The sequence below is a fragment of the Aphelocoma coerulescens genome, chromosome 1 (genome assembly GCF_041296385.1).
Source record: "Aphelocoma coerulescens isolate FSJ_1873_10779 chromosome 1, UR_Acoe_1.0, whole genome shotgun sequence".
NCBI classification, from domain to species: domain Eukaryota; kingdom Metazoa; phylum Chordata; class Aves; order Passeriformes; family Corvidae; genus Aphelocoma; species Aphelocoma coerulescens.
In genome coordinates this window covers 4,992,119-5,017,901 of record NC_091013.1, presented here as the reverse complement: position 1 = coordinate 5,017,901, position 25,783 = coordinate 4,992,119, and the positions used below count along the sequence as shown (strand labels likewise).

General features: G+C 41.8%; 1 protein-coding gene across 9 annotated transcripts in view; it reads right to left on the bottom strand.

Annotated features, from left to right (window-relative positions):
* Nucleotides 1-1,438: 1,438 nt before the first annotated feature.
* Nucleotides 1,439-25,783, bottom strand: part of SLC37A1 (solute carrier family 37 member 1) — a 38,117-nt gene continuing 13,772 nt past the window's right edge. For 8 of the 9 annotated variants that reach the window (XM_069018778.1, XM_069018915.1, XM_069019084.1 and 5 more), the window contains 14 exons: nt 23,973-24,139; nt 22,956-22,993; nt 18,414-18,497; nt 14,442-14,573; nt 12,766-12,856; nt 11,773-11,835; nt 11,000-11,035; nt 10,174-10,259; nt 9,494-9,542; nt 8,615-8,688; nt 7,700-7,778; nt 7,033-7,130; nt 5,139-5,191; nt 1,439-4,063 (listed from right to left, as the gene is read on the bottom strand). In XM_069018778.1, the coding sequence (XP_068874879.1) occupies nt 4,048-4,063; nt 5,139-5,191; nt 7,033-7,130; nt 7,700-7,778; nt 8,615-8,688; nt 9,494-9,542; nt 10,174-10,259; nt 11,000-11,035; nt 11,773-11,835; nt 12,766-12,856; nt 14,442-14,573; nt 18,414-18,497; nt 22,956-22,993; nt 23,973-24,139 (1,066 nt within the window). In that variant the 3' untranslated portion in view covers nt 1,439-4,047. The remainder of the gene's footprint in view (nt 4,064-5,138; nt 5,192-7,032; nt 7,131-7,699; nt 7,779-8,614; nt 8,689-9,493; nt 9,543-10,173; nt 10,260-10,999; nt 11,036-11,772; nt 11,836-12,765; nt 12,857-14,441; nt 14,574-18,413; nt 18,498-22,955; nt 22,994-23,972; nt 24,140-25,783) is intronic. The other variant, XM_069019227.1, reaches the window with a different exon arrangement.

Here is a 25,783-nt window from a genome sequence, read left to right as displayed (position 1 = left end):
GGCTGAATTACACCAGCAGTTAAATCCTCTCCTTCCCTCTCCCCTGCCATAAGGATGACAGCCACATTTTTAACTCAGCACGGCAGCAAATGTAGTTCAAGGTTCCCAAAGCCCCAGAGCAGCAGACACAGCCCCCAGCAGGGTCTGCAGTCCCTCCCCAGCCCCTGCAGGCTGTGACAGCAGGGCAGGACGTGTCCCCACCACCCCCTGGCTGGTTCAGCAGAGAGCAAAACAAAACCAAACCAGCCTTGCTCCAAGGTGAAAAGGGTATAGGTCAGCAATCAGAACATCCTATCAGAGGTAGGGACAAACCATGAAATAATCTAATCTAACCACCTATATAATACACAGGCCATAAATTTAGTTCAGACCAGAGAACGCCACCATTACCGATCCTGGGCCTCGTCGTTTGATGGAATTGTAATCATTCTTCCCCAAATTAATTCCATATGAAAACCAGCAGCCTCCAACAGCTCTAAACACCCTCTGATTTCATTTACACCATCTTATACCTGCCTGATTCTGAGCAGCAGTTCTCACACCCAGGCACCAGTCACTACAGAAACCAAAGAACCCCGGGCCTAAACACGACGAGTTCAGCCAAAGTCTGAGGCAGCACAGCATTGGCACAAACACACGTGGAGGATTCTCACTGTTATTCTAAGGATGTTATGCCAGAAGCACATGCAATAACCTCCTGAAAAAAATGGCAGAATCCTTTCTGGAATTTCCCTACCTAGCAAAACATACAGGATTGAGTCTTGGTGCATGGAGTAGGTTCGCAGTTTAACTTAACTGGTAAAAGGAGACTCAAAGCGACTTGGGAACATGACACTGCTATCCCTGCTACTTATTTACCTTCTTCCCAGCCTATAAACCCTTCCTACACACAGAGACAAACCCCCCTGCAGCGTGTCCAGTGACAGCCAGGGTTTTCACAAAGATTTTCACAAGGGAGGCTCCTGCTCCCCATCAGGCAGAACAGAAGCTGGGATTTGAGTCTCCCTTCTTTTGTAAGACACCCCAGCTATTATTTGCCTATCCCTGGGAGGTACTTCAGGCACATTTTGATCAGAAATTCTGTAACTAGAAGTTGTTTTCCTTTTCAATCAGTTTTTCCCCAGCACATCTGTGGTTTGGACATTGTATGTCAGGCAGAGGCACAAAAACCCCATCAAACACTGTAACAGAATCAAGACAATAATTCGAGATGATCAGAGCTAGAGAGAAAGGATGAAGCTTTTCCATATCAATTCCATATATACTGAAGAGCAAGCAAAGCAGACAACAAAAAAAGTCACCTTAAAACTACGTCAGAGGAGCCAGACTCAGCCCCTGACTCAGGCAAATGTCCCAGCAGGGATGTCTGTCCTTCCAACCAATAAATGGAACATTTCTTCGTGGAGATGTAGAAGATAAAGTACTCAACGCTTCTCTGTTTAGAATAGAATCTATTTTTATTCAACACAGGATGATGAATGGATTAAATTCACAATAATCAGCATTAAAAAAACAACAAACCAACCCTGCAGTTGCATTTAAATTTGGCTGTACCTACTGGTCACTCACATTTTTACATACAAAATTTTGTCAGTCTTGCCCATTTCCAGATTAATGGATATAGACACCTGATACTAACAAAACACACAGTTTATTCACTATCTGGGGGACCTTTAGGGTTTCTAAGACAAGAAAAACAAATCTTTAATATTTTTGTCCACCAAATTTGTAGCTGGGAGGAACTGAAATGCAATCTGTCATTACCCCATACCCGAGTCAGTGCAGTGCAAAAGCGATTCAAATAAATAAATAAATAACAGCAGCAGCCCCAACAAGTAAAACCCAAAACACAGTTAAATATCTTTAGAAATACAACCAAAAGCTTTTTAACCTCAGACTTCAGCCAACAGGGAGCAACTTCTCAAAATCTGAGCGCAGCAGAGTTTGAACTGTTTCAATAAACTAGCATAAGCTCTGCACGTATTTTTGGGGAAAGGGATTGGAATCTTCAGCTAAAGTAGTCCTCCATCCATCCCTCCCTCCCCACAGATACACTGAAGTTGTGCCAGGACTGCTGTTTTGGGGTTGCAATGTCATTTTTGCCCCATCAGGCTGTTTCAGCAGTGCCCCAGGTTCAGCCTGGCTGAGTGAGGAGCAGTTTGACATTGCAGGAGCAGTTTCCCATTCCAGGAGGATGGAAGTCCTTTCAAGTAACATTGCTGCACAATTCTGTCACATTTAACCACAGCCCAAGCACAGCACAGATTTTTGAGCTCGCTCAGATGTTGAGTATCCCCCCTGGTTTACCCAAAATGTGAGGTCAACCTTCCATCCAGCTAAGTGCAGGGACAGGACCCTCCTAGAGCTCCCTGCAAGGACCTGGCAGCTTGCCTGAGTCCCTGTGGGTCTGAGGTCATCCCTGCACCTCTGCTCAGCAAAACAGTTAAAAATGAGCCCGTTCTGACACTGCTCCAGTCAAGCACGAGGAACGTGCTGGATCAATCCAGTGAAGCAACTCAAAGACTGAGCAGGTACAAAACAGCCCTGGAAATTAAGTGTTGTGCCAGCACGTGGAACACAACACCAGCAGCTGATGGGACATTCCTGAATATTTTGCAGGGCTTTTAGAGTGTTTTGCTAATCAAAGTGTAAAGACTACTGCACTGTCTCACAAAACTTAAGAGCAAGACAAAGGCCTAGAGCTTTAATAAATACAGTTAAGGACAACACACAGTTTAAATTACCTAATCTTTGTGATCTAAGTATAAACATCCCATACAAAAGAAGATTTCTTTTCACTTTGTACATCTTAAAAAAAAATCACAGAAACATTCTGTTTGCAAAGCAGACAGCTGTACAAAGAAATGATATGTTCTGAAGACATTAAACCATCTATTTTGCTGGGTAGCACTAGTTACTCAAATGTTCTCTTCTAAACTACCACCCACACAGGTAATTTTTCTTCTGTGAGATTTTGGCTCCAAATGTGAAACCCAGAGCCACTTGAAAGTAGCCACTAGAGAGAGATTTCTGGATATTAAGGCCCAGATCTGACGGTGACTTCCATGTGCACACACCAGCACTGAAACCCAACAGAGATCCCGGAGCCAGTGGGCACCAACACAGCTCCATCTGCTCAGTCCTGTGGTGCTGAAGCACAGGACAGTTCACAGCTCTCTGCCACCCTGAAGAAACCACCTTTCATGTCAGCCCAGCCCAGCAGAGCAGCACAATTCCGTGACGTTTGCACCACCAGTTTATAATGCCCTGAAAAGTCATTAGAGCCCCCACTGGAAATTCTGACTCATAAACTGCTTTTTGTTGCTTAGGACTCCTTTTCTTTTGCACAGTCCTAATGGAGGACTAACATCCATCCAGAGAATCTGTGAAAACTGCTAACTGCAGTACGCAGCAAGAGTAAATTCTATTTTATAACCTACCAAAAGGCCAGATGCTGTCCTTGGGAAGTAGTGCTGTGGCTAAAATCTAATAATACAGTGGGGTGATTATTGTCTGAGCAGCTTCAAATACTAATAGCAGCACATCTTAATAACCAGCTGATATTGTCCTCTAGAAAGTGATGCTCTCAGTGTACACAAGATGACATAAAAGACACGTCCTTTGCTCACTGACACTGGGACAGTCACTTGCAGACTGTTAAAATTTCAACTTCCTCCTGCTCTAGCTTTCCCTTGATTTTTGGCAAATACACAGTCCATAGTTTTAATTAAAAACATCCTATCAAAAGAAATAAAAAAGGCACTTGGTATTTCTCTTTGGCTCAGTTGAGGCGTGCTGCTGAAACCTTCCCAAAGTCCCCATCTCTTCATCTGATGAACAGGTGCCATCCTGAGGTACTTATTCATGTGCAAAAATCAGAGCTTCAGGGATTTACCAGCTGCATGTCTCACACTGCTCCCAGCAAACGTGCAAAGCTCTTCACCACACAGAAACTCAAATACACGATAAGGTGTCCCACGGAGTTTGGTTTTCAGGGAAGAGCTCCAGCCACTGGCACACTCCTTATCCCAGCTCTGGTCTTGTAGCTCAGTGCTCTTTAAACCTGGGGAAGAACAGCAACCAGGCAGGAAAAGCTGAGGTGTGACACCAAAAGGCAGGATCCAGCCCCTGCCACGCATTTTTATATTCTCTCCATTTTACTCCTCCAAAATTCTACAACCAAAGGGCTCAATTTAGATTTTGTGTATTGATTCTGTGGATGTTTTTTGTTTTTTTTTTTCACTACAAAACACTGTAAATTCAGAGTCACCCTTTTCTTTAAGGAGAACTTTTGGAAAAAGTTATATTTTTAACTATTATTAAAGATAGGGCAGGTAATTCCTCACCTGCACGATGAAAGTGATGCCTTGTTGGGGCTGAGTAAAAACAGAAGCTAGCCAGAATTAAGAGGATAAAAGCAGGTATTTATTGAAGGGCCTTCACTAAGGCACACTATGGGTACAGAGCCCTAGGGCTACACCCAGAATGGACCACTGGTCACCAGTTTTTCATACTTTTTTAAGTTTGGTCCATTTGCATACCAGGGTTAATCTTCCAATTATAATTTCAGGCAATGATGTCATGACCCCAAGTTTGTTCCCCCTTTTTAGAGGCTTAGTTTACATATTTCAGGCCCTGGGACAACAGGGTGTCCTTGAGTCCCAGGCCTAGAGAGGATTTGTTATGTCTAACCAGGATGGGAGAACAGTAGCTAGCAGGCTATGGAGTTTCAGAGTTGCATACTAAAGCAGTACAGGATCTGAAAAATATAAAAGCCAAAATCCTAAGGCATCAAAACCCATGAGGGTCAAATATTTGGGGGGAAAAAAAAACCCCACAAACAAGAGATTGTGACAGAGATGTGTTTTCAGGTAATTTTCAAAAGAAGGGAAGTGTCCATGGTTTGAAAACATCAAACTGAGGTTACTCTTTTGAAGCAGAATTAAAACAGACAGAAATGGATATACACAAACCTTAACATGTCCAGTCTAGGTGGACTATGGTGTTATGGGGCAAAGGTTGGAATTCATCTTGGAGGTCCTCTCCAGCCTTAATGATCATACATGATTATAAATAGAAGGCTTACTAATGTGCTTAGGATGTGTTATTAAAGAGCAGCAGCCATGCAAAACACTTACAGGGTGTGATCTGCATGACACTGAAGTTCCTTCTGGATAAGACGGAGTAAGAGCTGCAAAAACAATCACAGAATCTCTGTTAGTATCACACAGATAAACAAGGTAAGAAACAGAATTATTCACTGTTATTTGGAGCGTTTCTCATTTGAAACATAACCCTGTAATGCTGAACTCAGTTTTAAAAAAAATAAAGATTTACAGATGGTCAGTAAGGTTTGGAAGAGGAGCTTTCACAATAAACAGGCAAGAGGAAAATAATTTCCTTTCTGCATCTGAGAGGTCAATTTCTTCATAAAAACCAGAATGGTTTTCTGGTTATTTTACCAGCAGATGTGTAAAGAAGCCAGCAGAGGGACCCCGAGGCTGCAAGAAAACGTGTCCGAAAGGAATTTTGGAGCATAGAAGTATTTTAGCTGCTATTTGCAAGAACAACTGTGTGTGTGGAAAGCTTTAATACCACAATTAGTCAGGGTGAGTACAGACAGTCACGTTTGCTTGTCTGTGCAGCACCAGGGCTTCCAAGAGCACTTTAAAAGGATTACTGAGAGAGTAGCAGTAAAGTGATTTTACAAATACGATTTGATGGTTCTCATGCACCTGAAAGACAGAATTGGAGCTTTCAGGGTTCCTCACTGTTTCAGGTTATGTCATCCTCAGAATCTCACTATTACAAATGTAAGTTTGTTCACTGTTTTAAGTACGAATGTTTTAAGAAGTTAAACCCTATTTTTCAGAGGCACAGAAATGGCCAAGAGTGAGAGAACTGAACACCACGTAAGAGGCTACACCCCTCCGGGTATCCTTGGAGAAATAACATTTGAACACAGGCATCCATATGCTGCACTGCAAAAACCAGGACAAGCAGAACAGTTATGCAAAAAAGGATTTATTACAACTGCAGAGTCAAACCTCTCAAAACCAGAGCTTTGCAAAGGCGTTTTAATTGATTCTGCAAAGAAACGTGGCATTTTTGCATTTTAATCAATAACTGTAAGAGAAAGACAATGAGAAGTTTATCTAGGAAAAATATGACAGCCTCCCAGCCCTCACTCTGCAGCATGAAATACCAAACACTGAAACCAGCACAAACCAGGATTTATAAAGCAGCTGGCTACCAGTGGCAACACACTTCAGCTATTAACTTATCTAATGTATTTATTTAATTTCCAGAGATTAACTCTTAAATGGGAAAAAATTACTTTTACATTTGGGGTTTAATTTGAATTTAGAAAAAAAAGCCTCCATTGTAACTCAAAGGCTTTCTGATTTTCTTGTGTCAGGAAGGGAATGACACTCAGCTCCTCTGCATGAGCCCAGAGCTCAGTGCTTTGCACCAAGCCACCACCTGTGTGCTCTTTTTTTCCCAAACATCTGCTCCTGGTTACTGTCAAAAGCCAGGACTGCCATTTCTTCATCTAACTTAGTACAGCACTTTCAGGGCCCATCTGCAAAATGTGATGTATTAACTTTCAACAGCTTCATTATCAGGGTGATTTTGTTGATACAGCAATGTAGGAAAACATTTGTTACAGCTTTGCTAAACTGGCTTTAAAGAAACCAGAAGTGATTCTTCCGTGAGTGGAATCTGAGACAACTTCTAGGTCTAAATATGAAGCTTTCCTTGCAATTATGCCTGCTCTAAGCTGCTCAGCCAGCAATTAACAGCTGGGTATTTGCTCAGGAATTGAAGTGCAGCAGAACTGATCTGCACTTTTGATTAAAATTAGATGAGAATTTCAAAACAGGCAAATTTGCTGTTAAGACTGAAATTCTCCTACACCACTGGAAGTCTAATACAACACAGAATACTGAAGTGGCAAAAGGACAATTTGCATTTTGGGATCGTTTGGCACAAAGGAAATACACAGCAACCAGATAGTGGTTTTACACTTACTAGCAAGGCACATGCATCTGCCACCATGAGCATGTAAAACACGTTGTTCCAACCAGATGGGGAAATAAGGCCAGCCAAGAGAGGCCCCAAAGCTGCACCTAAAATACAATATTGGTATTATATTTTGGTATTTTATATTATATACTGTCAGTACTGTGCCATGTAAGATTTACTGTACTGAAATGTAGTTATTCTCAATTAGAGTATCTGTTTTTCCACCTAGTTAACTCAGTATTACCTGATGTATTAAAAAGTCCTGGGAAGTGCAAAACATTACTGCTACAGATGGGAAGCCAGTGGGAAACCTAACACAGGGAAGCTGGAAAACTGGATGTGTGATAAACATCTGCCTTTGGCTCAACAAAATGCCCATCCAGTACTGAACTGAATTTTATACTGTTTTCCCTTCCACATGGAGGGCATAAATAAAATATCCCTGATCCCAGAACAGTCCAGTGGCATCTCCTTTTGCTTGTGCCCAGTATCAGTGAGATTTCCCCTCTTCCACCCTCAGGTGTGGGACCACTGGAGGTTTCGGGCTAAATTTCTGCTATTCCTCATTTCCCAAACTGTTCTGAGTCCTGGTAAAATGTGACCTGAAGAGCCTAGTTTCTCAAAAATGCTTTGTTTTAACCTGTCACAGGTGAGGCAGGTGGCCTGGGCTTACCCACAGATCCTGTCCCGTCGATGATCGCCGTCACTGTGGACAAGGCTCTGGCGTTCCCTTTCAGGCTTTTATGGGTACCCTGGAGGGACAGAGATGGCTTGGAGCCATGCTGAGCTGAGCTCTGAAAAAGCCCTGATAACATCATCTATCTCACACCCCTCCACATCAGATCTGTGTTGCAGAGATGCCCTAAGCACCTTGCAGTGCCAGCCCCTTCAACAAGGCCAAGGACGAAATGGGCATTGCCTGGTGGTCACTTTGGTCTTGCCAACACCTCCAGGTCAAGGACAGGGCTCCAGAGGATGTCTGGAGATGTCTGCCAGATACTCCTTTTCCTGTGCTCAGCACATTTGTTAGAGGGCTTTTGCATCTTGCTTGGTGCCTTAGGGAGCCAACACATTACAAAGCAAACTTCCAAAGTCTCCCTCATGAGCAGTGTTAATGTTTCCATCTGGCATTTGTGACTTGGCTGACCTGATCCTGCTGGACTTTTTATTTTCCCATACCTTTCCTTCTGTAAGGTCTGTGCCAGGTATAGCTTTTGCACTGACGGGAATTAAATCACCAGCTCATCTCTCACACAGGTACAGCTCCTCCAATCATTTAAAAATGCAAAGTATTAAAAGGGGCAAGGCACTTGTACAGAGGCCTGGCTTTGCATGCAACCTTCAGATTCACTCTGGGCTGTCAGCCACAAGATTTGGTCTGTCTTGTGAGTGGTCAAGAATAATTCAGAAGCCTCTCACAGGCATGGCACTCATTCACACTACGACAACCTCAGTGGCTGAGTTCAGCACTGCCTTTCCAGCTCCTTATTCCTTTGCTTTGGTACAATGCAACCCCTTTCCTGGTGACCCTGAAGATGTCCAAGGGCTCTCTCTGGAGGCCAAATGTCACAGGGGAAGCCAAACTCACCAAGTCAGCAGAGACAGCAGTGGTGATCAGGGCATAAGGGCCATTCACCAGGGCACCACTGATAAGCAGCATCACTGTTCCAAGTTAAAAAAAAGGAAAATGTGAGTTTCATGAAAAACTGTTCGCTATAACAACAGGAGACATCACAGCCTATGGTTCCCACATGGCTTAATCCTTCCTTGGCTTCCCTGACCCAATACAGAATTGGGAAAGGAAGAAAACCAACATCCACTCCTCTCTCTTTTCAATGCTCACTCCATGATGTGAGTTCTCAAACATACCAGAAGATGGGGCTAAGACAAAAAGCACTTCCCAGGGTCTTTATCGATCCTGGTAGGTCAGAGAATGGGGGGAATATTTGACCAAACTGACCATGAGGGCAGGGGTTGCTCACAAGATACACCCATAAATCCCTTCTCTGCTTACAGAGCACCCTAAAAGCAAACAAGACCTTTAGGTAGGTGAGACATCACTGTCAGCACTTGTGTTTCCATTTCTGGTGTAACAGAAAGCCACAGGTGAATTCAGCCTATTCAAGTAAAGTTAACACTGCTGTCAGAAGTACTACAGGCAATCTTTAAACATCTCTGGTATTGAGCACAAGGAATATAAAAAAGTCTGTGCTGACACAACAAGCTCCAGGAAGACTAAGGATATTAACTAAATCTGTTCTCTTGCCACCCCTTACTCATTTCCTACCTTCCCCCTTTACCCTGTAAAAAGCCTGCAAGACCAAATCTAAGGAATCTGATTCCATAGTTCCTCCTCTAAGGGAAAAGATGAAATAGAAAAAAAACCAAAAAAAACAAGGAAGGACCATCAAAGATCATAAGTGCAAAGTTCACAGAAAGCTAGGCAGAATAATTTAAAAATACTCACCTACAGTAGCCTCAAGGCCCATTTTACTGACTGCAGAGAACATGTATAGCTGTAAAGATAATAAATAAGCACTCAGAATACCAACATATGGACTAATCCCGGATTCCTCATGTTAACTACATGATATCTTAGCTGGTATTACATGAAAGTTCCAGGTTTTACTAAACCATTTTAGGCCACAGCAGAATGATTGCTTGACTGGACACAGGAGGGAGATAAGGGGTAGGATCCCATTCCCCTATGTCCTTTCAGAAGGGTTGTGTTATGAGGCCACTCAGTTTTAAACTCTCCAATTGCAGCTTCAACACAGAACACAGCTCATAAAAAGATCAAATAAAAATGCATCTCTCATGTCCATCTGCTGGTTTTCCAACAGTTACAGCTCCGAAATTTTACCCTTTGAGCAGCTAAAATTCTAACAACTGAACTTCAAATTTTACAAGGGAGTGAAACTTTCCATACATTCTGTAAACAAAAATACATTAGACTTGCTTGCTTGTTTAGTAAACAAGCTTGTTAGCTTGTTTAGCTCCAATATCTATACTTGCTCAACTTTTCATGCCAGTTTTTAAACTGGCCTGGGCTCTTTACATCCAGGTTAGGAGATGCTGCCTGAAGAACTGTCCAGGGAATGGCATCACAGCCTCAGTCACGGCTGTGAGAGAGGGACAGGCTCTTACTGTGGGTGCTGCAAGCAGCAACATCATTCCGCAGGTTGATGCCCTCTTCTCCAGCCTGTCTGAAATGAGACCTGCCAAAATCCCACCTGAAAAAACACACAGGGGCGTGAGGAAAACATTCAGTGCATGCTTTGCACAAAAGACATCAGCTTTATTTAATGAAACACAACCCAATGGCTTTTACAGCACAGTTACACATAATTCACACAGCAACATCCTCATTAACCCAACCAGTTTTGACCTGGAGGTAACAGAAGCAGACAGTTGCTCCTCCTCATTGTTTATTCCAACCAAATGTCCAAGGCAAAAAGCCTTTTCCCAGGTGCCACATGGCCCCACTGCTGGAGTTCTGGAATCCACTCACTGGTCTCTTAAAACCTCACATGCAACAGAAAACTTGGTTCTCTGTCCCTGTCATACTACAACCAGGGGAAATGGGCCATTTTAGATCTTGGGGCAAATGAAATCCTTGGTTTTCTCTCCAGGTAGTCAATCCAGACTCTTGAATTTCCCTCTGCTTCTTGTGTTTTCCAACAACAGAAGAACTGATCTGAGGGTGTGGCTGGAGGGGGCTGAAAGGGCTGAGGGAAGGCTCTGTCAAGATTGTATTAAGGCAACTTGCACAAGGAGAAGGAAAGGAAACTCTCTGGATTCTCCAGATTCCTAAATACTGCTGGGCCTGCCCCTCCCTTCCCAGCTGCCCATCTCCAAATTGCTCCCATCCTACTTGAATTTAAATATAAACACCAGACATCCAAGCAGCACTGACACACTGTTCAGCCTGTATTCACAGCAGAATAAAATGCTGCTGGAAGATGTCACCCACCTCTCCAAGGTACTGCTGAGTCTGGCTTTGAGCTCTCTGGGATGAAATAAGCAGAAGTCAGACCCAGGAAAAAACAGAACAGTAACTTCAACACACCCTGACACCAACACCTTGAGCTACACAGCTCTTGATCCAGGGAAACTTCTCCATCGTGAGCCTTCTTTTCCAAAGGACTGATACAGGGCTTATTTCCATAAGGGAAATGGGGGAAGTGGAGAGGGGATGTGTGGTTGGGGTAAGTCAGCTGGGCTTCAGGATGATGATGTTTGCTTTATTTTATGAGTTCAGCTGTCTGCACTGCATCAAAATTTATTCAATGCTCACCTTACAAATGAGAAAGGAATAGCCTGGTCCTTATTATGATCTCCCAATTTTATCACATGTAAGACATCAAGAAAAAAAAACCAAACCAAGACACCTGTGGCCATTCACCTTTGTGCCCACAAAACCCACACAACTGTACAAACTGGGACAGTTCTCTTAAGTTAGAGTGACAAAAGGAAGATATTTTGATGGGTGGTGACCAAGACTCATGGGCCAGAGCTGAAGGAGCTGAAAGATTCTGTAATTTGACTCTTACCATCTGCACTGGACAGTATCACTGGCTGAGAAGATATTTTACTAGATTTTCACTTTTCAACACTGCTCTCAGCTCAGTACCTTTACTGCCACTTTTCTTCAGTGGAAATAATGCATATGAACTATAAAAACATGTAAGCTGTGTGTACCAGAGCCTTTCCTGATTAAGAGTGTGAAGTAATATTAAAACTTACCAAAAATCCCACCCACATCAAACAGTGTGGAAAGGTCCCCAGCTCTTTTGGCATCAAGATGCTCTGGTGAGAGAAGCAAAACACCTGTCTCATTTCTAGACTATAAAATATGGAAATCTCAGCAGTCTTGTAATGCCAGGGCAAAGGCATCTTACAGCAGAGTTGTTTATTCACCAGAATAACCCACAGTAAGGTGACATTGTGTAAAAGAAATAAGAACATAAGTAGGCATTCAGCAATACAGACTTTTGAATGCAATTACTCTCACTGCAAGAGACATTTTACCAGTTTTATAATCACACCATTACAGAACGGTCTGGGTTGGAAGGGATCTTTAAAGGTCATCCAGTCCAACCTGCCATGAGCAGGGACATCTTCAACTAGATCAGGTTGCTCAGAGCTCCATCCAACCTAAGCTTGAATGTTGCCATGGGTGGGGCATCCACAGCTTCTCTGGGCAACCTGCTGCAGCATTTCACCACCCTCATTGTGAAAAAATTTCTTCTTTATATCTAGTCTAAATCTGCCCTCTTTTAGTTTAAAATCATTACCCCTTTTCCTATTGCAACAGACCCTAAAAAGTTGGTCCATCTTGTACTCTAAAGCATAAAAAACCCAAAAAAGCAGTCCTGAACAGATAAAGAAGCTCATTTACATTATTTTGTATAGGTTTTAATAGGGCACTTCAATCATGAACAACATTGTTAGTAAGTAAGTCTTTTTGATTGGTTTGCAAGAGCCAAAGACAAGGTATTTATGCCTGGAATTACTGAAGATAAGCCAGACACTTCTGTTTGTTTTGAAAATGCCCTCTCATAACACTGAATTCATAAACCTGAGAAATATGCTGCTTGGTGACTTATAACTCCCCTGCTACTGCACCAAAGAAAGCCTCTTTCAGAAGCAGTAATGTTTATTTTCTTATTTATTCCAAGCTCCTGTTTGCAGACACTTTGTAGCCATAATTCTGTATCCCTTTCATGTGATACTCACCGACATTTGTGATGTAGAGGGGAAGCCAGAAGAGGAAAGTGTAGCTCACCAGCTTTGCAAACAGGAGACAAAGGGAGAACTCCACAACTCCCTGAGAGAATAAAGAAAACAGGGAGTCAGTATCTTAACAGAGCTATTTGCTTTCACAGACCATTATGAGAATGGTTTCTAGGAAGCATTTAGGCTTTTCTTTTTCTCTCATGATTTCCCAAGAAGCATTCTTCCCCTGAGAGCACAAAGCTTGCACTCTGAGCAGACTGTGGTATTTTACTTACGTGTTTTCTTTCAATTGTACTGAACTGCCTGAAGAGAGAACACTAAAATGGTACTGAATAATCTGAGCAGAGAACACTGAAATGAAATGTGAAGGATTTTATACCGTTTGGAACACCTGCATCATTTATTTCCCTCGAATAAAGTTGTAATACAGCATTATAACAGGTTTGGACTGTGCTCCAGAGCAACTGGCATCTTTTTGTGCTCTTTATCTCCTTCCTTCAGATGGGTCCAAGATTTCTCCCTTATTGTTCAGCTCTTTATAAAAAGCCACTAAACCAGTCTGACACAGTTCAGATCAGAATGTGGAAAGAGCACACCACAGACTGGGCAATGACCTGTTTAAAGCTCTAACCCGCTCCATCCTCTTTCCTTCTGGGCACATAAAATTCTACTTACTGCACAGACATGCAACTGAACTGCCAAATTAACCCATCTTCATTCCCCTCACCATCAGATAACTTTTTGTTTGAAACCAGATTTGTTAAATCCCTGGTATGGAGGGCTGCAGTTATCCTGAGGAGCAGCACACACACTCCACACTCAGCCATTTCTCTTCCCAGCAACAGGCAGGACAAATATCACAGGGTTTCAGAGACTCCAGGTGGCAACAGCAGCAATTTCTCACCCACTATTTTCACTTTGCCACAGGAAAAACAGTTGAGGACCAGACTAAACACAATGAAAGGTCACAGGAATACAGTGGGTGGGTGCAGGATTTTTTTTTACTCCACACATGGTCCAAATAATCCTACTTCTGCATTTAGGCTTCAGGTTGAGAGGACAATCAAAAATGACAGGTTCTGACCTCAAGGAAACTTCCTTTCCTTTAGCAGCAGTCCAAATATTTGGGCTGAAAGTCCTGAAACTTCTCAGACAAGAGATTTTAAGACTAAAGCTTTTAAAAATGCTGAGCAATGTAAAAAGGGGAGCCACAGAAGGAAGTTCTGACACAGAAACGTGTTTATGGACTCAGTTTGCTATTCCATCCTTAACACCTCCATGTCATCAGGTTCAGTTAACTTTCAGAATGGACTTCAGGATGGAATAAACTGTTTCAGTCAGGACCTACAGCAACCACCCAGTCAAACGGCCTGACCCCTTCAGGGCTGACACAAGTTGAATGAAACACGTTGATAAAGCCATTATCCAAATGCCTCTTGAACACTGTCAAAGAGAGATCAGCAGCTCTCTCTCCACTTCCCCTCCTCAGGAAGCTGCAGGGAGCAATGAGGTCCCCTCTCAGCCTCCTTTCCTCCAAAGAAACCAAGCCCAAAGTCCTCAGCATTCCAAGACTGTGATGCAAAGTTAACATTCTCTACCACTCCACCCAGAACTTCATGGAAATATGAATTCTGAGGCAAAACTTAATTCTTAAAAGAAGCAGCACAGGCACTCACAGGTATCCTCAGGGCCCCAAGGAAGCTAATGGCTGATGTCCCATGCCTTCCTTCCCCAGTGGCCACGGTGCTGGAGCTCAGTGACACGCTGCAGTTCTCACTGTCAGTGAGTAAATGCTGCATCTCTGGATCCTGCGGCGTCCCCCAGCAACAGATGAGAGAGAGAAAAGAACAAAGAAACAAAATATGTATCAAGAAATCAAATAGTTCCAAAATAATTTCTAAAAACAAGTATCTATTTTATCACAGAAAATTATAGCTTTTAAAAATGTCTTGGCTTGGATACCCAGAGTACACAGAGAGAGAGCAGAGACTATATTCAGAATATCCAGTGGTATCTGGTTGTTCTGTCTGAGTGCACAGTCTGTAATAGAATCAAGTTCCTGTTCTATTGAGAAACAATTTCAAGTGGCAAAACCCCCACATATTAAGAGTACATTCAGTGGAATAGAACAGTTTCCAATCTTCCCTCACCTCACTACATAAATATGGTCTACTTAAAGCTGACAATCAATCTACTGAGTCCTACAACATTGTATACAAGACATTTCTGAAAGAATACATTTCTGTGTAAAACCATGTATTATCTCCTTTCTGTACAAATATTTAGCCCATTTTTCAGACTCTGTAACATCATCTTACTGATCTAAATACAGGCTATCTTTCCAACTGAATTAAATTAAGGACAGTGAGTGCTTTATGTTAAGCAATCACTTACTTTTTCGAATCTGTTCCATTTGAGCAATTGCAATCCCTGAATTATAAAAGCCTGGATTTTATCAGCATTGCCTAAGCTGTGAATTCTGAGTTCTCTTCTAGTACTAGGAAGGATTTTATTCCAAGAATTCCACTGGCTGCTAAAGAATACTTGTGGAGCAAGTTACCACTCCACAAGAACAAGCCATCCCAGTGTAGCCATGAGGGTTTATGTTATTTTTATTCCTCCACCAGACTGAAATGAACTCTCAGAATAGAGCTGAAAATTTACATCTTACAGCTGCACACAGGAAAAAAAAAATCAGGTATAAATAGACCTCAGTACTCCTTTTCCAACTTAGAAAAAGGATGGGATGTAGCTATCCTCACTTTCACCTGCTTGCTGAGAGCTTTACCAAGCTGTGTACTTTTCCTAGTTACATATTCTGCACACTGTCTTCTTTCTCCTAATTCTTCAGCCATTGAACAAAGCCTCAGTGAAGAATTAAGCCTCAAATATATATTTGACTGTAGGCTAGAAAGGATGTAACAGTAGGCTGCTCCATTTCCAGTGCTTATTGCAAAGATGAAAACTTTGATTAATATTTGCTAAGCTGATGGAGGAAGGAAAAAAAAATAAGTGCTGGAAAAATTCAATTCTGCTATTTTACACTCAGTGATTCTAAATAAATTCCATTTTTAAAGAACATCATTTAGGAGAGGGCACTAGGGAACCATCTGGACACCTGAGCCCAGACACCCAGCACAGTTTCAGAAGCCACCATGCAGCATCCAAAATCCTAGACATGATTGTTAGATGGGATGCAGGACTTACAGGAGTCCAGTGTCTGGGCTCAGGTGATAAAGCATTAACTAGAAGACAGAAAAAAACATCTAGGGACCATTGACATGGCACTACAAACCTATGTCATAGCCCAGGAGCCACTCCATCATCATAACAAATATTTATCTTCTCAATTACTGGAGCAACTTCAAAACTTGAACTGTTTTAGCAGCAGCAATTCAAACCATAAACTACTAAAAAATTTTAAAAAATAAGAGAGGAGAAAAAGAGGAAAAAAGAAGGGGTTAAGCAGTGAAGCTCCCCACTGGATTCTAGATGGTGTCTGAGTATTTCCTGCACAATTATCACAGCAAACCCAGCCAGGATTGTCTGAGGAAATGCTGCTCATTTCTCAGACAAGCAGCTCCAACTCTAGTTTTAAAAGAGTGGGTAAATATTGCAGCAGAGGTGACCAAAGCCCAAATAAGTTATTTAAAGTCATGCTGGAAACTTTTGTCAATGATATGGGGGTTTTTATGCTGCACATAGCTACAGGATAAATAAAACCAGCAGGCTGTGCTTGGCAGAGATGATGTTGTACAGCCTTGCCAGCTTGTCTCAGAGCATGATTCGGCATATGGCACACTCTTGATCTCTGGGGAAGGATTCATTATCCTACAATTTTGTGTGATTTTTAAGAGGCCAACCTAACACAAGCAGCAATGAAAGCACAGAGGTATTCAGGTCACGCAGCCAAAAACACATTCTGCTTTCAATCACTGCAGATCCTAAGTATTTGCTGCCTTTTTACAGTAATTGCAGAAGTCAATGAAAACCCAGTAAAAGCTGCCATTCCAGTGTGCTTGGAGACCAACTCATAAACACAAAACATCTGCTGTTTGTAGAGGCTCAAAAGCTGTGAAAATCAGCTCCAAATAACTGCAACACAACCCCTGTAAGAAAGGGAAGATGTTCAGCTTGGCTCCAACAGCAAAAAGATGTTCTTCTGTCACTGGCAGAAAATCAGGAAGTCCCAAAGAGTGACCAACAAGGGTTTTTAATGATTTTATTAGTTTCTTTTTAAACCTTGTTAAGAGTCTTTATTACAAACATAACCCAGCTGGCAGGGTGGAGAGAGAAGGGGGGGATATTCCCAGGATTATCAGCAAGTGCCCCCAGGTCCATTGTCCATGTCATCCCTCTGTCCTGCTCCCCAGGGACACCAGAGTGGGAGAGGGGTACATTTTCCTCACCCTTTGCTAAGCAGACCCTTCACAGGGTGTCAGTAGAGGCACCAGCAGAGTTAAAAAAGAAATTCTATCTACTGATTTGCTGATTTACGTACGTTTTTAGCTTTGTCATCATGATTTAGAATCTCAGATTGGTTTGGATTGGAAAGGACCTAAAGATCATCAAGTTTCACCTCTGCCACGGGCAGGGACACCTTCTACTATCCCAGGTTGCTCAGAGCCCCATCCAGCCTGGCCTTGGACATTTCCAGGGATGGGGCAGCCACAGCTTCTCTGGGCCACTTGCTCCAGTGCCTCACCACCCTTTCTTCCATAAATTTAGAATTTCTTCTGTAAATTCCAGCTTGTCTAAAGACACCTGCTGGTATTCTTACATCTCCCTCTACCTTCCAGCTGGTTGTGAAGTAACACCAACAAATGGTTTCTGGGCTGGAGCAGCTTGGGCAGCTCAAAACAAAAGTAATAAACTCAGTACAGAGGGAGTTTAAGCTGTATTGGAAGTGTCTCCTTAGCAAAAATTTCGAAACCTTTTTACCAACACTGATTATTCCACCCTGTGAATGCTCATTATTATTCTATGGGCAAAGGATGAAGAGAACAGGAAGTTTCTATTTTCCTGGAAAAGTCTGAAAGAAGTTAAAAAAAAAAAGTTATCCTCTCAGGATACAGCGTGCCAAGTGTACTGAATACAAACACAAAATTTCAAATGGAAATTTTCAGTTAATGTCCATCACAAGATAAAATGGCTTTCTGCCCACAAAATGGGCAAGTCCAGAATTCATCTTCTAGTAGGAAATAACATTCCTTATGGTTACAAGTTTTAAGTTAAGATTTTTGTGAATAATTGCTTATATTTAGAACTTTCCATCTCCACATATAATCTTCTAAGTACAGACAGCTTTCGAAAGGAAACGGAGAGAAGTGAGACTGCAAGGATGGGACACAATATACATAATTTAAATATTTGAAGTGGGCTGTCTTTAAAGTATTTTGTAGTGCATTATTCTTGCTGGAATTGTGTCAAGATCACAAAAAAAAGAGCACTGCCAGCTCATTCAGCTCAGTCTGCATTATTTATGGCAGGTAATGCTTAGTTCCCTCATCTGAAGTTACATTTGTGTGTGAAGATGGAAGCAGATTTCAGCATCATGAAAGCAGGAAAAATCTTTACAAGCAGTAAACGTTTCATGTGAGCCTTAAGAAGTCTTCTATGCTATTTTACAGCAGTATTTTGTATTTTACCTGAGGTTTGCCATTTTCCTTAGCATTTAAGGCTGGCATCTGGATTCTGCACCGAGAGGCACCGTTCAGGAAGGTTTTAGAACTCTAAAAAAAGAAAACAAACTCCATATTTTTGCTGCTTATTTCTTCTAAGGATTACATTAGTGTCAATCATCTCTCTGGAACAAGGTTTTGTGCATTGTCACATAAACATAACCCCAAATGGAGCATCTTTAATTTGATGACTGTGTGTTTTGAGATTTCTGAGTTCTTACACAGAGCTCTGGCAATGGACATAAAATGCACTCACAAATTGATCTGAAGGTCGTTTTCATACTGGTTTTATATAGAAGCAGCTGAATTCAGAGCACAGTCATACCCCTCTCCACAATTTTAGCTGCTTTTTCCTCTACTGAACTTACTGATTGCAAACTTAGTTTTTTGCTCTTAAGCAGATGATTCCAGCAGCGACTACAGAAGTTGATTTGTTTAATGAAAACTTTGATTTTTCACTTTCCTAACCCCTTTAAGAGAAAAGTTCATCCCTTTAGCTTATATTCTATAGCACTTTTAACCCAGAAATGCAGTGTGTTCTTGTGGACAGGAGTGTTACTGAGGATCCTGAGCACCGCCAGCAAGTTCCAGAAGAAAACATGAGACAAAAAAAGCTACATTTTAGGCACCAGATGCACTTACTTTTTATCCTTACTTATTAAGAAGTGCATTCCTGTGTCAGTTCACACCAAAACTGCCTTCACTGGAAAACATCATTTTGAGATCTTTAGTTTAAAAAGATTTACCAAGGACATTCAGATTTGTCTGCTGAAGTAAATATACAGATCTAAAGCAGGTGTGCAGTCAGGTATGGACAACCTATTGCTAAGTCCAAAAGAAGCACTGTGCATTTCTCAGGGATGAGATGTTTAAGTGTCTAATCACACACTGGATGCCACATTAAAAAAAACTAACCAACCAAAGTAAAACAATAAAAAACCCCCACAAACTCTGCCCCAAATAATACCCCCTCAAGCTCACCACCACAAATAAAAAAAGCATGCAAATCCTCACTGAACAATCCAGCTCAAAAATCAATCACTGGGTAATTCCTCCCCTCCCCCCCCCCAAAAAAAAATCAAGAGTATGTATTTCATACAAGAGTATGTATTTTTTAGACAAACTGCCCTTCATCAGTCAAATCCTTCGAAGAAGGCAAAATACTTCTGAAGATAAATGGTAGTATTTCTGCAGCTCAGTACAGAGCTGAGGTACAAGCAGTCTTGGACATGCATTCCTCAAAATAAACCAACAACACTCAGGCCCCCAGGGTCTGATAAAACAGATTTTTAAGTTTCATCTTACAGAAAATCTGGCTCTTGTCAAAAATGTGATTTACAATAATCCACAGGGAAGAAAATCCATTACCTAGAGACAAGTCATCTACATTTTTAATCAGCAGCCCAGCAGAGGAAAAATGAATGACTTTTTCATTTGACTGTCAAAAAATAAGATTTACTGTGGTAAGGAGAAAATGTCTAGGGAAAAGGACTAGACTGAGAGGCTGCACATTTAATACTTAGACTTCTTCCTCCTTTTCTGGAGATAAAAATTGCAGCCTGGTAATTTTTAAATGCACAAGCACTTTGCAACAGGAGTTTAAGGGAGGGAAGTTTTCTGGGAATGTGAAGTCAAGATAAAGGAAGTTTCTAGAGCACAAACACAGGTCTGCATGACCATGATGTAACTATGGAAGAAAAAAAGACAAAGGGAGAAAAGATGAGAAGTAATAAAACCAGTTCTAAATCACATCGCCCGAAGGGAAAAAAAAAAGTTAAATCTCCTCTTTAAATTTCATGAAGGAAGTGCAGCAATTCTGAATAAAGCCCACTGACTCCTCACTTGCATTTGTCATAGGTACAGCCCTTCAGAAAGTCAAGATTAAGCCTCCAATGCCAGCATTTAAAAGCACTTTATTGTCCTCAAGTATTTATTTGGAAACAAATTTCAGATGGGTAAAGCAGAGCCAAGATGAATTCAGGCAAATGAAGCACAGCCCAGGAAACCAGAGAACAAAGAGAAAGAACCACACGTTCAAGGCCCTGTGCCTGACTCTCCATCTGTGGTTTTGGACAACTCAATGAAATCAAATTACTCACCACTACAAACTCTGTAGAAATATTGGGCTCACGACCATGCTGCAAATAAACAGTAGACCAAATTCATCCCAGACAGTGACACCACACAGAGAGGAACCTGATCCCTGAATCTTAATATAAACCTGAAGTCCTTCCCTCGTGCTGAGCATTTATTTTAGTGGTGCTTAAATTTAACTGCCTTCATTCTTCCACAAGGAGATCTAGTTTTTAGCACCAGCCAGCAGAGCTGGCTGCACCTACTCAGGACATCTGGCCAAAATGACCTGAGCCTTATGAGAACAGCAAGTTTAATGCCTTAGAAGAAAAGATTTCTAACTATTTGCAAAAGCACACAAGGTTGTTCAGGTTGTCACTGAAAGGACTGAACAAGAAAGGGACAGCAAGCATTTGATGCCTGTTAAATTCTACCCCTGTACAACCCAGATGAAATATCTTTTCCCTCTTTTACTACACGAACCTTTCTTCAATTAGCATTCACTTTTCTTTGCAGTCAGAAACTGTCATTACCACATCTGCATCTGGACATCTTGAACTTCTACTCTTACCTAATTAATTTCCCTAGTTTAGAAACTCACCCTCCTTGCAGTGAACAGAAGCTGTGAGCCCCTTCCACAAGGGTTTAGAATCCTTGCAGACCACTCAGGACTGAAGTATTTGAGCAGTCCCAGTGACATAAAGCTCCCGAGGACAAAGCAAATCTCAATCTGAGAAGTGTCCAAAGGCAGGTGGAGAAGCCCTGTTATAAATTCCTCCCAGATTTCCAGATGTGAAATGGGAATTGAGAAGGAAGAAGTGATTCCTTTGGCTCTGGAGAGTGAGGTTTCCAGGGAAACAGAAGGTCAAGTGCATCCCACACAGTGAGAGTGAGCCTGGAGCAGTGACCTTGCTGCTGCACTAGAGAGGATTAAGGCAAATGCTTGTCCTTTTCTGCAGCTGGGGGAAATATCTCCTAAAATGCTAAATTTTTGTTAAAAGTATCATGGCAATTAGATATTCCATGTCAAAATTTTCCACACATTGAGACATATGAGCAACATTCTGTGCATAGCTCTTTAGTCATGCTTTCCAGTTAATGTGTATTTGAAACAAATAAATACTTACTTCCATAAGGGTTAACTGGATATTCTGAAAAAATGATGCTCTGAACTACCTAAAAGCTAAGGAAATATGGGACTCCTAACAGCAGGCAGTGAGAGTCACTTAAAATACTCTCACAATTTACAGAAATTACTTCTAAGAAATGAAAGAGAAATAAATGAAAAATACAGAGTGCAGTGTGAGCCACCTTGTCTCACAGGAATAAACTAAGAGTAGGAGTTCCACAGAGCATTAAAAGCATTCAGAAGCTTTCCCAGAAGTGCTTCATGTGAAGATAAAAAAAGCATTAACTGGTAAAGAAGAGAGAACACAGACTAGAAAAGTTGCCTTCAGTCCCTATTCAAGAGCATTTAAAATGCAAAACTCCATCTATCTGAAAATATTAGGTGGTGAAAAAACAGCTATCAACCCTGTACAGCCCATGAGATTTGCAAAGAAAAGGTCACATGAATCCACACGTACAGACAATTTCCATGTGGGATTCCCCTGGGACCTACACCTCTGATTTGCCTTCAGACATGGGAAACCTCATGGCCTGCTCTGCCAATCCCCTCTACTATCCCAAAAAAATACTTGGAAACGTGGCAGACCTGATTGCCCAGAGGTTCCTGGGAGCCTGGAGCAAGAATTGCTCCAGAGTTTGGCTGCAGTAGAGACAAACACAGACCAGAGTCTCAGGGAACATGAAACAAGATCAACCTGTGAGCACAGTCCTGAACAAAACTGGGCCAGGAATGACATTCTGTTACGAGAAGTTAAACACAGCTGGTCTTCCTAATGCTCTCTTTGTTCCCCTTCCTTGCTTTTTCCTTTTCTCCAATTCCATTTGGATTGTCTCCCTCCTCTTGGGTCACAGCTACACAAGGCAGGAAAGGAATCATCTTCTCACAGAGCAACTCAGGATTTCCAAGGGACATCTTTCCACCACTGATACAACTTTCTAAAATACTTAATTCTGAGCACATAAAACACCCTAGGAAGGTGCTCAGGAAGACTGAAGAAAAGTAAGAAAACTCAATAAAACACAAAAGAAGAGATGAACAGTTTTGACTTGGTTTACTGTCATAAGATCATTTGTTCCAAAACTTTTTATTTAAAACAAATTAATTCACTTCTTGATTCACTTGCTTTGAGAGAAAATGAGCTCCTGGTTTACCAGTGAAGCACAGAAGACCAATCATTGCCTCAAGTACAGGATCAGTTATAACAGCCTGGCACAAAAGGGGCACCCAGACAATCTGATTTCCAGAACTATCTTAATAAATGTGTGTATTAGGAGGCAAAACTCAAAAAAGAAAATGCATTCACTTACACTGGATGGTGTGCAGGAGCAACTGACATCTTTAGGATCTGAAATAAAATAACCACACATAGATAGTGGTGAAAACAAGCCCAAGGAAGATCTCTTTTAAAACACTTTCAAATAGTGTAATTTACTGACAATAAACTGACAGTACAGATAAAAAATGCTATTCTGGCAGTCCAGCTCATGACAGAACTATATCTGCAGGACTTCCCTTCCTGAGACAGGACAGTCACAGTAAAACACTGACATCCGAGTCTGCACAGGGACAGGATGGGGCATTCCTCTTTAATTTCTAAATTAAAGTGTCAAAACCTGCTCATCAGCTGACTCCTGTATTTCTCAGCACAGAGGATGGATGGCATGGGTTGAATGGTAGCACAGAATATGCACTGCAGCCAGATGGGCTGTTCTGCTAAGATACACTGCAATCATTTATCAACACAAGAGCTAATGACAGGGCAGTGGGCTGAGCTCTGGAATGCCACTCTGTTAGGGGTGCTGGGGACCTTTTGGGTAACAGAGCTGGGGAGGGGTCTGGGGCACAAATCAGATGAGGAGCAGCTGAGGGAGGCTGGGGGGCTCAGCCTGGAGAAAAGGAGGCTCAGAGGTGTTTTATTTCTCTCTATAATTCCCTGACAGGAGGGGGTAGCTGGGGGGGGTCAGGCTCTGCTCCCAGGGAACAGGGACAGGAGGAGAAGAGTTTCTCCATGGAAAGGGTGGTCAAGCATTGGAAGGGGCTGCCCAGGGAGGTTTGGAGTGCCCATCTCTGGAGGTGTCCCAGGAAGGCCTGCACGTGGCACTCAGTGCTCTGGGCTGGGGACAAGGTGAGCACTGGGCACAGCTGGGACACAATGACCTTGGAAGGCTTTTCCAACCTCAGTGATTCTGTGATTCTGACTGTATAAACTCTTTGGAGGTACACAGGCTCTTCTCCACCAAGTGTTCTGGGAAGAAGCTCTCTAAGCATGGGCACAGCTTGAGGAATATGAGCCCTCCACGGTTCTGTCCCACTGAAGCACTCACGTTCAATAAGGAACAGGAAACAAACAACCCCCATGACAGCCACGATGACCCCAGGCACCACAAAGGAGAGACCCCAGCACGTGGACACCCAGTAAGCAGCAATCAAGGATCCCAAGATATTCCCCACTGAAGTGTGCGAATTCCAGACTCCCATGATCAAGCCTCTCCTGCATTTAAATAAAAAAAAAAACAAAAAACAACACACACACACACACACACATACACAAACATTTATTATAAGCATTAATCTCTTGATAAAAGTGTATCAAAATGGGTGTTCATCTGGAGTGTCACTGAAATATCTGCAGTCTTACGGTTCTTTAACTGATCATTTATTTATGCTACAATCCCCATCTGGCAATTTCAAGGCACCTAAAAATTAATAAAACTGTTGTAAACACTCTGTGCATGACAAAATTCATCCTGCACTTACTGCCATTTAAAAACACCACTAGGGCTTGCCTATTTCTGGATAGTTTCTTTGATTAAAACAAGTATGCTGAGGTTGTGTAGCATGTGGACACCAAGCCTGATGCTTTTTGGAATAAAAATCCTCCTGCAAACACATTGCACCAATAATCTGATGCTTGCAGGATGTGTCAGACTTATCAGGTAGAAGAAATCAAACTGTACAGGATATGTTGGGCAAATTCAGTATTTTCTGATCCCATTCTGGACTTGCTGGGCTCTGGTAGAAGATGACACCTGCACAAGCTTGGCTAACACACACATCAGGCTCCTGTCTGCCTGGAAATCCCAGATTAGACTGCTGTACATCAGCTCCAGCTGAGCTAAGGTAAACCACAAAAATCCCATTGAAATCATGACAGCAGGGATTTTTTTTTCCCCTTTTAAGTCATGGGAAAGCTGCCTTGCCCTCAGCAGGATTTTATCTGGAGTAGCCTAACTTGAACAAACCCAAACCTTTTCCACAGTCTGAATACAAGATCTAAGAGGTCTGCTTCATGGGATTTATAGCAGAATGAAACCAAGAACCAGGTCACTGACATTCAAACCAGAGCCCCACTCACCAGTCCACTGTGGGGAATACAAAAAGTAAAGGATGCTGCTTTTGCACAAAGCAAAACCTGAATAAATGTATTTCTTTTGCACAAACTCACTGGTTTTGTTCAGTATTGTTACAGTTACCATTCTCTGCATTTCCTAATGGACAATTAGTTTGAGCCTATATCGTCTTAAGTATCCTGTGGTTTATATAAAAATCCAATACTGGATTTCAGTACATCCTTCTCTGGAACTGAGACAATAACACTCTACATATAGAAAGGATGGTACCACAGTAGCATTATTATATGCTACATGCATCAACCATTATCAGAGCCAGTGGGTTTGGCATGCAGCTCTTGCAAAATTTATGGAAAATTACTGTATGGTGTGACAAAATAAACATCATGAGTGATCTCTGTGAAGGATTAAGATTAAAAAAAACCCCAAGCAGATGATTTAAAGAAGGTGATAAAAGAAAGGTTAAATCAGTTGCCATATGTATTCTGTCTTTTAAATTAAATTTTCAAGTTTATGTAAGTGTGTTAGAAAAAAAGACATTGCACAAAGGTATTTTTTACAGTTCCGCCCTGACAACTGTTTTGAAACACAAATGAAAACACAGGAAATTCCACATTAAAGTGGCATAATAACAGCCTTTACTCAGAGTACTTTTAGACTGTTTATATTTGCAAGAATTATTCTAATAAAATTTGGAAATAATTCATTTGAAAAAGAGCTACCACAGAACACTGTTTTGACATGAGCGAGACAGTTTCAAACTCATATATAAATTAATCAGCATA